General features: G+C 45.3%; 1 protein-coding gene across 4 annotated transcripts in view; it reads left to right on the top strand.

The window, feature by feature from the left end:
- The window catches only part of LOC129710229 (peptide transporter family 2-like), a 67,865-nt gene that overhangs the window by 22,592 nt on the left and 29,919 nt on the right, over positions 1-15,354 (top strand). For all 4 annotated transcript variants that reach the window (XM_055657076.1, XM_055657077.1, XM_055657080.1 and 1 more), the window contains 8 exons: positions 3,337-3,389; positions 4,739-4,820; positions 5,809-5,950; positions 7,919-8,005; positions 9,171-9,270; positions 10,891-10,981; positions 12,765-12,842; positions 14,087-14,169. In XM_055657076.1, coding sequence (XP_055513051.1) covers positions 3,337-3,389; positions 4,739-4,820; positions 5,809-5,950; positions 7,919-8,005; positions 9,171-9,270; positions 10,891-10,981; positions 12,765-12,842; positions 14,087-14,169 — 716 coding nt within the window. The remainder of the gene's footprint in view (positions 1-3,336; positions 3,390-4,738; positions 4,821-5,808; positions 5,951-7,918; positions 8,006-9,170; positions 9,271-10,890; positions 10,982-12,764; positions 12,843-14,086; positions 14,170-15,354) is intronic.

The raw sequence follows: 15,354 nt of genomic DNA, 5'->3' as shown, positions 1-15,354 counted from the left end.
TCAGCGGGTGCAGCAGTATCTATGGAGCGAAGGAAATAGGCAATGTTTCGGGCCGAAACCCTTCAGGGTTTCGGCCCGAAACGTTGCCTATTTCCTTCGCTCCATAGATGCTGCTGCACCCGCTGAGTTTCTCCAGCTTTTCTGTGTAACCTTCGATTCTCCAGCATCTGCAGTTCCCTCTTAAACAAAATGCTGGAGGAACTTGGCAGGTCTGGCAGTATCTGTGGAGGGAAATGGACAGACCATCTTTTGGGTGGGGACCTTTCTTCAGAATGCACATCTCTGAAGTCCCAGTCTGAAGGGTCACGCCCGGAAACATTGCCAGTCCATTAGCACCACAGATGTTACCTAACCTGCTGCATTTTTTCAGCACTTCAATTTATGCCCAAGATTATAACATTTGCAGTTCCTTGTATCGACAAAAAATGTTGCCGGAATGTAGCTAATGAACACTAATTATGTACATTTGTATACTTAGCTGGATCTTTGTTAACTCCCTGTCTGCGTCATCTCTAAATGCCAACAACAGTTACTCACCTGCTGAGCGTGGTTGGGTGGGACTACTCATTGATCAAGTTTGCCTGGGTTACAGTGAGCAACAGCATCCTCATAGGTTTTGATGAATCAGCATTAGAATTGCTTCAAGATGAACAATAAACAATAGACAATAGACAATAGGTGCAGGAGTAGGCCATTCGGCCCTTCAAGCCAGCACCGCCATTCAATGTGATCATGGCTGATCATCTCCAATCAGTACCGCGTGCCTGCCTTTTCCCCATATCCCCTGACTCCGCTATCTTTAAGAGCCCTATCCAGCTCTCTCTTGAAAGCATCCAGAGAACCTGCCTCCACCGCCCTCTGAGGCAGAGAATTCCACACACAACTCTCTGTGAGAAAACGTGTTTCCTCGACAACTTCACTCTTGGAGGAGTTCAAGTTTCTGACCTAAACCTCAACCTCCAGGACCACACGGGGCTTCAGGAAAGGTGATGTGCCTCGATACGCATGGAAAGGTCCCATCCCATCCAAGGAGTGGATACGGTAGTCTCCGCTCCTTATCATGCCCCTGCCCATCCCGTGGTACCATGCACCCACAACCAGTTTGGCAGATGGGATGGCAGAAGTTTTGCTTCTGTCAGTTAACAAGGAGACACCCTCAGGATGGGCCTGGCATTGAAATACTTTGTTCATAGTTTTGCTGGAGTTATGGCAGAAGACTGCCCCCTGGCTTTGACCTAAAGCAGCTGCAGTTGCTGACTCAATGGCCTTTCCCCATCCATGCCTCTTGAATGCCATGTCGCTGTAAGACTCAGAATCAGGCTGAGAATATCCCAACCCACTGGAGATTAGAGAATGATGGATGGAACTCAAAGGCGACAGCTAGGTCAGTTTGCAGTCCCAGAAGTCAGGTCTGTGTCACTTGTTTCGTGCCAACGACTCCAATATATTGTACACTCATTTGTCCTGCTGTTACACTGAGGTGCCCCCACCCCCCCACCCAGCAATGGGAATTCAATGGTGAGCAGGAACAGGAAATTGAACTGACTTCTCCCTCTCTGAACCCAGGAGCATTGTGATTGATCATGTCTGTTTATCTAACATTTAATTCAGCACAGGCCGGATAGTGACCCTGTGTCCTCCATGTCCGTGTGGCGATCACTCATTTTAAATTGAATTTCAGTCCCATTTTGTTGAAAATATATCTCTGTTTAGTGTAAAAATGTGTTGTTGATGTATCTTTATGAATAGACTCAGCACTGACAATTCATCACTGTTGTCATAGACTCATAGAGTCATGCTGCACAGCAGTAGGCCCTTTAGCCCAATTTATTCGGACCGACCAGGGTTTATGACTGAGCTGGCCCCATTTGCCTGGGCTGGGTAGTGGGTGCATGAAATCAGTGGTGGGCATATAGAGCAAGCTGCTGGGGCAGATCGTTCAGGCAGGTACGATAACAGTTTTTAAAAGCCACAAGGAAAGGTCAGCCATGATCATATTGAATGATCATGGCTGACCTTTGTTTAGAAACATAGAAACATAGAAAATAGGTGCAGGAGTAGGCCATTTGGCCCTTCAAGCCTGTACCGCCATTCAATATGAACATGGCTAATCATCCAACTCAGTAGCCTGTACCTGCCTTTTCTCCATACCGCCTGATCCAATTATGCACAAAGGCCACATCTAACTCCCTCTTAAATATAACCAATGAACTGGACCTCAACTACCCTCTGTGGCAGAGAATTCCACAGATTCACCACTCTCTGTGTAAAAAATGCTTTTCTCATCTCGGTCCTAAAAGACCTCCCCCTTATCCTTAAACTGTGGCCCCTTGTTCTGGACTACCCCAACATCGGGAATGATCTTCCTGCATCTAGCATGTCCAACCCCTTAAGAAGGGATACGGACAAATGTGTGCAAATGGGACCAGCGTAGATGAAGCATCTTGGGCGACAGGAATGAGCTGGGCTGAAGGGCTGGAACACTATGAGTCTATCCCTCCAAACCTTTTCCTGGTAACATCCTGGCAAATCTTTTCTGGACCCTTTCCAGCTTGATGCCACCCGTCCTATAGCACGGTGACCAAAACTGCACATAATGCACCAAATATGGTCTCACCAATGTTTTGTACAGCTGCAACTTGACTTCTGAACTACTGTAGTCGATACTCTTACCGATGAAAGCAAACATGCCAAATATCTCCTTCACTCTCTGTCTACTTGTGTCGCCACTTTCAGAGAACTTTGTACCTGATCTCTCTGTCCCACACGATTCTCCAGAACCCTACCGTTTACCGTGTAAGTTCTCCCTTGGTTTGTCTAAAGGCCCTGTCCCACCATGCAAATTTACCCAAGAGCTCTCCTGAGTTTAAAAAAAAAAATCAAATTCATGGTAAGTACGTAGAATGTACGTAGCTGGTACGTTGGAGCTCATGGATGTCTCGTAGCGGCTCGTAATGCTAACGGCAGGTCCTCGGGAAACGGGGAAACTCGTGAGGGTTTTTAACACTGTGAAAATATTCCAAGAGTAAAAAAATACTCTTGATTAAGTACCACGAGTTTGATTTTTTTAAACTCGGGAGAGCTCTTGGGTAAACTCACATCGTAGGACAGGGGCTTTACTGAAATGCATCAAGGCTCTTAGGGCTAGCAGAATCAAGGGGTATGGGGAGAAGGCAGGAACGGGATACTGATTGTGGATGATCAGCCATGATCGCATTGAATGGCGGTGCTGGCTCGAAGGGGCGAAAGGCCTACTCCTGCACCTATTGTCCATGTATCTATGTAATGCTCCCTCACCCATCAAACACATTAATGTTTTTTTGTCTCCTGTTCCAGCTTCAAAACCGGACCTCCCCAAAGTGAGTGGTCGAGCCTGGGGAAGACTGCTGGTGAGTGTGGCTGTACGGTGCTGGGAGGAGAGGTGGGGCAGACCACTCGGTCTTCTGATAGGGGTACAGACGACTGGTATTCTGGCTGTGGCAGTGGAGTAGGCTACTGATGAGCTGGGATTTTTGTTGTCGGAGCGGGAGGAGGCAACCAGTGAGTTGGGATTCTTGTGGTGGACGTTGAGCTGCTGGTGAGCTGGGATTTGTGCCATCAATGGACCTGCCCGCAGGGTGGATGAGGTCCAGTTATTGGTGAGCTGGGATGCTCATTGTGGGAGTGCAGGTCCTGATGAACTGGGATTCTCGCTATGGCAGTAAGTTCATGGACACCAATGGTCCTGGTTGCAAGCTGGACGAGGACTAGTTGTTGGTGAACTGGGTCACTCGTTGCTCTTGCTGCCTGGCTTAACACCTCACTGCAGGTCAGATCAACAGAGATAACTTTCATGCTAAACAGCTGTATTCAGATATCGTGGACATAAAAGTCCCAGGTTGTCAGCGATACCCATCTGCATCCCCAGTGGAAGAAATTAGCCTTGTTTACGACCAGGTGAAAAACACATGATAGCGGGCACAAACCAATCTGTCAACCACTGAACTGATTGGCAGAGTGATCCTACTGAACGGAGGGTGGTGGGTACGTGGAAGGAGCTGCCAGAGGAGGTTGTTGGGGCAGCTACTGTAACAACATTTAGATAGATCCATGGATAGGAAAGTTTTAGAGGGGTATGGGTCAAACCAGGGCCACTGCGACTAGTGTAGATGGGTCATCTTGGTCGGTATGGTCAAATTGGACCGAAGGGTCTGTTTCCACGATGTATGACACTAACGCTGCTGAGGATGATTCTGGTGGGAGATCAGTGATCACCTGATAATAATCTGCTCTATTCAGCTGCTGTGGTGTTGGGGGCAGTGGTGGACTGGCCAGGGTGTCAGCTTGCCCGATGGCAAGGGGGCCCTTGATGAAGTGGGCCCCCTATTATCAAGTGGGCCCCTGATGAAGAGGGCCCCCTTTGTCCCCTGCCAACCAATATTTTTAGACCTAGTCCGCCACTGGTTAGGGGAAGGGAGGGTGGGCTGTAATCAGTGCCCCAAACTTTGTTGAGTGGAGACACAAAATACTGCAGATGCTGGAATCTTGGGCAAGAAAACAAGCCGTGGAAGAACTCAGCGGCCCAGGCAGCACCTGTGGAAGGGAAGTGGACAGATGCCAGGTCGGATAGGGTGCCTTGGGTCCGACCTGAAAAATTGTTTGGCCATTTGGCCATTTATTCCTCCAGCTGTTTGTATTTTACCAAAACCTTTCTGAGTATTGACTGTTGACATCTATTGATGAATTCTTAATTTTTCAGAAACTCTTTCACCTGAACACTTCTGTGATCTTCATCTTGGCAACTGAGTTCTTTGAAAAGATTGCTTTCTTTGGACAAAAAGGTAAGGGAAAATTTCAATAATAGTCCTGTATTCAGGAGCCATTCCTATTAGGAGGTATATCTTGAGGATTAAAGGCTGATCACTGAGCTCTGATAATCTTTAAATATTCTGTTGTTGAAGTGTTATGGCAGTTTAAAAAAAGTTCTCATCATATGGTGTTGGAGCAATTAGACTTCAGACTTTAAAGATACAGAGTGGAAACAAGCCCATCGACCAATCGAGTCCGTGCCGGCCAGCAATTACCCTACACCCATTTACCCTTTCCTACACATAAGGGACAATTTACATTTGCAAAAGCCAATTAACCTACAAACCTGTCGGTCTTTGGAGAGTGGGAGGAAACCAAAGCACCCGGAGAAAACCCATGTGGTCACAGAGAGAATGCGCAAACTCTGTCGATTCAGCAACAGTAGCCAGGATCAAACCCAGGTCTCTGGCACTGTAAGGCAGCAACTCGACCTCTGCAACACTCTGCTGCCCCATTCCATGGAGACTAAGGAGTGGACACAGTACCTGGGCAGTCCAGAGAGGGTCAGTAAGGAGTGGACACTCAGTTCTGGGCACGAAGGAGTGGACACCCTCCATGGGCACTATGGAGTATCTGGACACTCCATAGTGGGATAGTACTTCACTAACTATCTTGCTCTCAGAAGTTCTTTCATTGAAGAACCCTATTGAATATTTTGGGCATCAGAGTGTTAGTCATTGAACATCCTGAAGATCAGTCATTAATTATTCTGGACATCAATTCAATCCCAGAGCCAGAAATATTGTTTTTATCCACTGAGTCTCCAGGGCCTGGCACTGGGAGATGGACACACTTCCTTCTTCCTCAATGGGAGGGTGCTACCACTGACTTACAGCGTAAAGGAAATAGTTGAACAGTTTTAATCACTCACTGATTTGCCCCAGAAAGGTTACTTCAGCTCTGTTGGTTACCAATGTTTGTGAATGCCCTTCTCATTGCCCCTTGTGTGTCTCATTTAAGCTATCCTGGTGTTGTTCTTCACTGATGGACTCTCCCTGTCTGAGAGCAAGGCCACATCTCTCTACCATGTCTTCACCTTCTTTGCAACAACCTTCACCATCTTGGGAGCCTTCCTCTCCGACTACGTCTGTGGTCGATACAGGTATGAGGCGATCCCTCTCAGACGCTTAAGAAGGAATCTCTTTGGGATGCAGGGGTTTAAATGATCTGTTGGGGGAGGTATAAAATATTACCTTTGGTGGGGCAGTTCAGAACAAGGGTGATACTTTAAAATGGTTGTCCAGGGTTCTGTCAGGAAATGCTGCTTTGCCAAAGAGGCATAGGAAATCTGGAATGTGCTTCTCCTAAAAGCTCTAGATAGTGCTGTAGAGGGTGCAAAGGTGACTCACCAGCATGTGCCCTGGGATGGCGTGCTTCAGTTATAAGGAGAGACTGGAGAGGCTTGGTTTGTTTTCTCTTAAAGGGAAAAGTTTAAGAGGGAACATGATTGAGGTCTATAAAATTATGAGTATGGATTGGGTAGATGGCTGGAAACAGGGAGAAAGAATGACAGTGAGGGGGTGGGGTGGGGGTGGTTTTGGGGAAGAAAGGGGAAGGGGAAGGATATCTCTCAATTTACAACATATAACATGAGACCAATCCTCCATTACCCATACTGCCAACTGGAACAATATATGTCATAATCTTTAAAACTTCATTAAGTTTGCCCAAAGAGTGGACTCCTACTTCTTTGAGCCTGCCTTGATAAGCTAGTGTAAGTTTGTGGAGTTCCTGACCTCTTTCCACACTATACTCAAGCTTCAGTCTAACCAAGGATAAATGTGCTCATGAGAAGCAACGTGTAATACTTGGGACGACCTTAGAGAAATTGTTCTAATAATAGAGCGGGAAAGGTTGCAGAGAAGTTCCACATAATAAGTTGACATAACGGTTCAAAATTATTAGGGGATTTGATAAGAGAAGCTTAAGAGGGAATCCATTGGAGATGTAGAGGTTAAACAGTGGCAGAAGGTGATCAGAAGGTGCACTTTTAAATTGGGTACATTAAATGAGATGTATTGTATTGTATTGTATTGTATTTTAATGACCACACAGCCAGGCTGGTGGAATTTGTTATCAGTACAGCTCGGTACAGGTTCCAACATTTCATCAAACATTAAACATATAGCATAGATATACATACAAACAGATACATTACATAATACATAAGGGCCATGCTTATTCTTATTCCTCACCGTACAGAGTTTAAAATGTTAATTGCAGTGGGAATGAAACTGTTTTTAAAGCGGTTTGTTTTTGAGGCAATTGTCCTGTAGCGCCTCCCAGAGGGCAGTAGCTGAAAGGCATAGTGTGCAGGGTGAGTAGGATCAGAGATGATCTTGCGGGCTCTGTGTAATGTCCGTTTGTGGTAAAGTGATTCAAGGGATGGTAGGGGTAAGCCAATAATTTTAGATGCTCTGTTGATGATGCGCTGTAATTTCTTCCGGGAGAGTGAGTCGAGACTGCCGAACCAGACTGTGATGGATGAAGTGAGGATGCTTTGATGAAGTGAGGAAGTGAGGATGTGAGAAGAAGGGAAATGTTTCATGCGGCTAATTTTATGAGCACGTGTCAGTAGATTTTCTATTACCCCTCACACAGCAATTAGACATATAAACACAACAAGTTGGTGGTATGGGTACAGCATTAGGGATTAATTGAACAGTTCTATCAAGGAGCCGACATTGTTATAAAGTGCAAAATGATCATCCCCTGTACAAATAGATATGATGTTTCTATTTAGATCAAAGTGCCTGTGCTTTGGTAGACACAAAATGCTGGAGAAACTCAGCGGGTGAGGCAGCAGCTATGGGGAGAAGGAATTGGCGATGTTTCGAGAGAAGGCCAATTCCTTCTCTCCTTAGATGTTGCCTCACCCGCAGAGTTTCTCCAGCATTTTGTGTCTACCTTCGATTTTACCAGCATCTGCAGTTCTTTCTTAAACTTACCTGTGCATTGGATACATAAAACTTTGTACATTTAGGAAATGGTGGGTAATCATAGGACAGCAGTAAGGAGTCCATGATGTGACATTGTTTCTAATTCTTGGCTTCACCATCTTGGATTCCAGGAGCATTCTCATATTCTCCATCATATTCCTGGGTGGTGCCACTCTTTTGTCGGCTACTGCTTATCCAATACCAATTGGGATGCCAGGGTGAGTATATGAACCTGTCGTAGGTGAGTGTGGGTGGTGAGGTCCAACTGTAGTGTGTCTGGGACCTCACAGAATGACCACCACCATTGATTTCACTGGCTTCTTTGTTCCTCGCTCAGTTTGATGCTGGCAATGTACACATGCACAGGTCGCCCCAAGGCTCTTACACAATCTATTTTTGGTCCTGTATGTACAGGAGCGAATGTCCAAGGTTCACAAAAATAACACGGCTTGCTTCTCTCCAGAACGACTTGTAATCACACCCTCAACCAAGTAAATCAAACCATCCCTATTGCTCAGCCATGGTACCTTTCCCTGCCGGTGAATGCTCTCGGCCCATCTCCTATGCCAAGTATGGTGAGTTGCCCACATGATACCCTGGGTGGCACAGATCTTAAATGAGGCCAGAGTTTCAAAACAGCAGCTGAACCTTCACCATGGTTATGGGCAACCAAGTGAGGCTAAAACTGACCACAACATTGTTTTGGTCCTTGGAATTAACAAAGGTCTACAAATGTCCCTGGATGAGAATGGCATTAGATTGAGCACCAAACTGATGCGCCCTCATACATTTGCCCCTGTCCACACTTTGTCTATCAATGGGGGTGCCTGACTAGATGTGGTTGAAAGGCATGTGGGCATGAAGCCCATTTTGTGTAGCTATTCTATCCACTTTAACCCAGGCCCATGGCACGTGGAGCAAAGTGAGGACCAAAAGATGGAATTAAATTGAGAAACCGATGGATTGGGGTAAACCCATTGTAAATTGGACCAGGGCTCTTCCTTTCCAAAACCCCTGATAACAATCTCTCTGCTCCCTTCATAATGAATACCAGGCATGCGTGACATATCATCACGTTGGCATTGGGAATCACGAGACCAGCCGATCACCATCATCAGACTGACCAGCCCTGATATTGTCATTCATGGTATTATTATCTCATATCCCTTCCCTACATCTGCCCAGCAAAGTGGAATGATGCCTCTCTGTAGAAACTGCAACTGTGTAGGAATGGCTGCTCTCTCAACAGGCGCGAGGGGTTGAGAAGGATTTTTTTTTTACTCTGTTTCGTCCACATTAAATGAGTTCTCAATGTTCCCAATGCTCTCTAACCTTCTCAACCATCGAATGTTATTGCATTGACCGGACTCTCTCTGTTTGCAGGGTTGGTTCCGCCATTGGACTCTTCCTCATTAGTTTGGGATTCGGCAGCATCCAATCCAACTTGTCACACTTTGGTGCTGATCAAATTGGTATGAAAGAGGTGAGGACAGATTGCCTCGGTGTCTCTAAGACTTTGGGATGGTTCGGGAGACATGTTAAAAGATTGACCCAAGGAAGGATGGAAGTGGCCTTGAATGGAGTCTAGCAACAGCTCATCTCAGCAGTATAAGGTCATAAGGTCATAAGGAATAGTAGTAGAATTAGGCCACTCGGCCCATCAAGTCTAGTCTGCCATTCAATCTTTTAACTTGCTCACTGCTAAAAATGTTAGCTAATTTTAATTAATTATTCTGTGAGTTAGATTCAATTTACTAATGTCTGAATCATGGAAAAGGTCATGGGAATACATACAAAGGTAAATAAATCTCTGGGGCCTTATCAGGAATATCCAACGGCATTGTGTGAAGCTAGGAAATAAAATGATGGGAGCCCTTACTGGAGAGGATTTAGAGGAATTTGCAAAGGCAACGGTTGATTAGGGATGTTACTGGAGAGGATTCAGAGGAATTTGCAAAGGCAGGGAGGGGTTGATTAGGGATACTGTAAGTCAGCATGGTTTTGTGCATGGAAGTTTGAGGTTCATGAATTTGATTAAGTTTAAGAAGTAACAAAAAGGTTTGGCAGGGCCATAGATGGACCATGGACTTATATGGACTTCACCAAGGCCTTTGATAATGTTGGTCATGGAAGGCCTGCTCTGGAAGGTTAGATCGCATAGTATCCAGTGAGAGCTAGCTAATTGGGTATAGAATTGAGAGTATAGAGTGTAGTTCTGGTCACCCCATTACACTAAAAATGTGGAGGCTTTGGTGAGGTGCAGAAGAGGTTTACCAGAATGCTGCCTGGATTAGAGGGTATTTGCTACAGAGAGCAGTTGGATGAACTTGAGTTTTCTCTGGAACATGGGAGGATGTGGGTAGACCTGATAGAAGTGTATAAAATATGAAAGGCATAGATAGGATAGACTGTCAGAACCTTTTTCCCAGTGTTAAAACTGGAAGGAATAGCTTAAAGGTGAAGGGGAGAAAGTTTAAAGGAGTTGCCGGTGTAAGTTTTTTTATGCAGAGTAGTGGGTGCCTGTGTGGTGGGAGGCAGATGTGAGTGTGGGTCGGAAAGAACTGCAGATGCTGGTTTAAATCGAAGATGGACATAAAATGCTGGAGTAACTCAGCGGGCCAGGTAGCATCTCTGGAGAGAAGGAGTGGGTGACGTTTCGGGTGGAGACCCTTCTTCGGACTGAAGATATAAGAGTGGTATTTAAGAGGCTATTAGTTAGGCACATGGATATCGAGGGGTAAGGATCATGTGTAGGCAGATGAAATTGGCTCAGCTTGGCTCAAACATTGTGGGCTGAAGAGCCTTTTCCCATGCTGTATTTTATTCTGTTCTATGTTCTACATGCAGGTTGAGGAGATTAGTTTAGCTAGGCAGTTGTGGAGGGCAGTGTGAGTTGTGGTGTGGGGTTGAAGGTGTGGGGAGAAGGTTGTGGGGGGGGGGGGGGGGGGGGGGGGGGGGGCAGTGTGGGAGGAGTGTTGGGGAGGGGGGTCAAGTCTGTAGAGAAGTGCAGGGAGGAGCTGTGGGGGTAGGTGCGAGGGGAGGTACAGAGAGAGGTGTGGTAGGAAGTGTGACATTAATAACAGAGTTTGTTTCTCGTTTGCAGGAGAAACAATACTGGACGTACTTTTCACTTTTCTACTTTTCTGTAAATTTGGCATCTTTGATTTCCGGGATTTGCGTACCGATTTTGCGAGGTGAGAGATCTTGTCGAGTGAGGCGGTGAACCGGTGACGGGGTGGGAAAGACAGCCGTGGCTGAGGTCACACCTGGCTGGCTTTGTGCTCAGTCCTGCCTGCCTGGGGCAAGTGGCAGGTGTGGGGAATACTGAGAGTGGGAACAAGCCCAGGTGATTGCACTGCCATCGGTCAGTGCCTGGACTTCCTGCAAGTCTAGGTGTTCCTCTCAGCACGAATCCAAATTAGTAGAGACATTGCCAGCGAGAGCAGTCTCCACAAATAAACCTGCTTGTAGAAGTCCCCATCATTGTCTTTAGTGAGTAGGTAACAGTCTGAAGCAGGGTTTCGACCCAAATCGTCGCCCATTCCACCTCTTCAGAGATGCTGCCTGGCCCGCTGAGTTACTCCAGCATTTTGTGTCTATCTTTGGCTTAAACTAGCATCTGCAGTTCCTTCCTGCACACATGGTCTTTAGTGAGGCTGTGATGAAGGAATCTTTATATTGCAATTCACTTCACAACAGTGAACTGATTGAGATCTAGTTGTGCCAAAGCGACTCCCAGTGATATCTGATCAATGTTGCTGTCCTCCATTGATGCTTGACGTACGATGGATTGAAGCTGATTCTGATCTGTGTCTGTGACTTCAAGCAATATCTTATCTCTTCCAATGGTAGCTGATCTGTCCTGATGGCCTGCAGTTTCATTTCATGTGCTTTATTCACTTCCAGTGATACCTGCATGTTGCAGTCTCGCAGTGATAATCAATCTGCCCCAGCGTTATCTAATCATTTCCCCCTAACTTCTGCCCTGATTCCAGTGATATGTGATCCATTCTACTGCTTTGCAGTAATATTTGAATCTCATTGACTTTGAATGTTATCTGAGATGAGACAACATCCTCGAGTGCTATTTGATGTGCTCCATTCTCTTCCAGTGATATCTACTCTCGCTCAGAGGCATCCAGTGATATATATGACCCAGCATCTTTGACCATCTCTGACATCCAGCAGCTCTCCTTACCCGCCAACCTCAGGTATCTCCCAAAGAGATGCATAACACTGTCTTGGATTTCCCAAGGGAAATATGGTGAAATATTCCCAATATTTTCCCGTTCATAAAAACTTGCTGTGGTATATTTGCATATTTAATTAATTCTGGTAATCATCTTTCTTGCTCCCTTCAGATGAAATATTTATTTGCCCCAAAGGTTATCAATCTTTGGAATCTTTCATTCTAGAAAACTGAATGCCCAATATCTGTGTCTATTCAAATCAGAGATCAATAGATTTGTGGTAACAAAGGAAGTTACGGGATATGGAAATAGAAAAAGAAAGTATTTTAACATCAATTCAGATTAATATCAGCTATTATTTTACTGAATCATGGAGAAACAGAAAGGTTCAGATAGTCTATTTCTGTTCTTAGTTTTTATGTTACCACGTCCTGGTTACTCCTCTGTTTAACCTTTACATGTCCTTGCCTGACCACTAGGTGTTGGTATGTGACATATATAATGCCACTGCTGATGATGCCTTACCGTTGGGTTCTGGAGTATCGCAAATGTGTTTATTTTTGTAACATCTGTGTATAACAGTTTGGTAAATGCACAGTGTTGTATGATGTCAGTACTAACACCATAACATGTGCATATTACTGCCTGGTCACTGGTCCTGTTATCTAACTATAATGCAGCAATAACTGAGTGATGGATATTACACTTTACATGTAGAACTAGGAGGCTATGGTGGAAGTGATACTAGTTACTGGTATAATGAACAATTCCTTGTCTCTAATTCCAGAGGATGTCAAGTGTCTCAATGCAGACTGCTTTCCCCTTGCATTTGGAGTTTGTTCAATAGCCGTATTGGTGGCTCTAGGTAAGTTTCACCTTGTGTTGATCTATTTTCAGTGGGCAAAGTGTGGACCCTGCACAGTAAGATCTGGCAATATTTCCATGGTTTCATTGGTCTCTCTGTTGAGGTCTGGATTTCTAGCTGGATGTCAAACAAGTCCCACTGCCGTCTATGTCTCTGGTGACTGCACCTCTCTGGCCAGTAGTTCAGCTGCCTGGGTCCGTTATTCCTGAGCCTGAGCCACTTCTCTCTTTTGTTTTGTATTATCTGGTTAAAATCTATCTTTAAAAGGTGCCCCAAGAGAGATGTAGAGTCTACAGCCAGAAGGGAAAGTTGAAAGGGTGATGAAAATCTTGTGAGATGTAGTTCAAGAATAATTTTGAAGAAATACAAATAAAATGGCAAAAATAAATGAGAGGAAGAGAAGACAGGTATTATGAAAATAAGAGGGCCAGGTGATGGGATGAAATGGGCATTGGTTTATTATCAGCCTTGATCATATTGAATGGCGGTGCAGGCTCGAAGGGCCGAATGGCCTACTCCTGCACCTATTTTCTATGTTTCTATGTTTCTATGTACTGAGGTACAGTGAAAATCTTTTGCGTGCTATCCAAGTAAAAAAAAGTCCACACATGATTATAATTACAAGTATACATGAGGACAACAAAAAGAATGGACACAGAGTGAAGGGAAAGTGCAGATTTTACAAAGTGCATGGACCAAAATGAGGTAGAATGGAATTTAGGAAATACATCCCTTTGCTATTGATGGGTTCAAGAGTCTGATAACAGTGGGAAGGAATCTGTCCTTGAATCTGGTGGCTTGTGCTTTCAACCTTCTGTATGTTCTGCTCGATGGTAGGGATGAGAAGAGAGAATGATTAAGTGAGAATGGTACTTTCTTATGTTGGCTGCTGGGCTGCTGTCTTGAGGCAACGTGAAGTGTAGATGGAGTCAATGGTGGTGGGAGAGGGGTTGTGGGTGAAGGCTGGTTTGTGAGATGGAGTGGGCTGATGATGTGAGGTTTTATGACTAATCTAGGGCTGAACGGGGCACCACTGGCCCTAGACAGATCAAGGGAAAATCTATCTTAATTTAATTGTATCGATAGTTAATGTCTGGAGGGAACAGGCCCAGGAGAAGGTAGTGCGGGCTCTTTGGTGTGTAATCTGCAGCATTGACTGCTGTATTTCAGATGTGACACGATCTGATTGAGTGACTTGAGAGAAAGAATGCTCAATGCCCGACGTAAGCTGTCTTGTTTTTCAGTGATCTTTGGAGTAGGCACACCCAGGTACAAGATCTACCCACCATCTGGTAACCTGTTCTGCAAAGTCTTCTCTGCCACATGGGTAAGTGGTGCACTGTGCAACAAGGTGTAGCCTCCTGACCAATGGAAAAGGGACAGAGCTCAGTTCATTATCAGTTAACCTGTAGCAAGGCAAATGTGCAGTGAGTTATTGTAATTAATTAATTTATTGTGACTAATTTTTTGGAATTAATTAATTTATTGGAATTAATTAATTTATTGGAATTAATTTATTAGCCATGTATGTAAATATACAAGGAATTTGATTTGCCAACAGTCTCACACAAAAGCAATAAGATACATAAGCACAGAAAAATTCACAAAGACTTAAACAGCCACCACAATGGCGTGTGAGAATCCCCAGGGCACACAGCATAAGCGGAGACTGCAACAGCCATCAGTTCAATGTCCGGGCTACACACACGCTCCTTCACTGTGATGTGACCAGAGTTGTACCGACCGCTGTCACTCTCTCTGCAGTCCCTGCCCGCCCGATCAGTCAGAAAGCCGTCCACACTCGCACTAGACTCCGGGATATCCTCATGGAGCCATGACCCCGCAGAACACTCAGATCACTGCACTCACGGCACTCCCTCCGAGCCCTCACCAGTGCAGGCAGCACGTCCATCTTGTTTTTTCGGCGAACTCACATTCCCCACTGTGTTGGAAGGCAAATAACATACCATCTTTCCTCCTTTTCTCCCGCGGTCAGGGGCAATCGAAACTTCCGCAGTCGGGGCGATCGAAGCTCCTACGATCAGGGCGGTCGATGCTCCTGCGGTTGGAGCTCCCGCAGTCGATCCCTAACAAAGGGACCGCCAGCTCTATGATGTTAAAGCCGCAGTGCAGACGGAGATCCGATGAAAAAATCTCAATTACGTCGAGGAAAGAGATTTAAAAAGTTTTACATAGATACATAGATACATAGAAAATAGATGCAGGAGTAGGCCATTCGGCCCTTCGAGTCTGCACCGCCATTCAATATGATCATGGCTGATCATCCATCTCAGTATCCCGTACCTGTCTTCTCCACATACCCTCTGATCCCTTTAGCCACAAGGGCCACATCTAACTCCCTCTTAAATATAGCCAATGAACTGGCCTCAACTACCTTCTGTGGCAGAGAATTCCAGAGATTCAACACTTTTCACCAGAATTCCAGAGATTCACCAATCTTTCTTCATATGAAAGTCCTGACATCCCAGGAATCAGTCTGGTGAACCTTCTC

This window comes from Leucoraja erinacea, chromosome 27 (genome assembly GCF_028641065.1).
Source record: "Leucoraja erinacea ecotype New England chromosome 27, Leri_hhj_1, whole genome shotgun sequence".
NCBI classification, from domain to species: domain Eukaryota; kingdom Metazoa; phylum Chordata; class Chondrichthyes; order Rajiformes; family Rajidae; genus Leucoraja; species Leucoraja erinaceus.
This window is presented reverse-complemented; position numbering and strand designations above follow the sequence as displayed.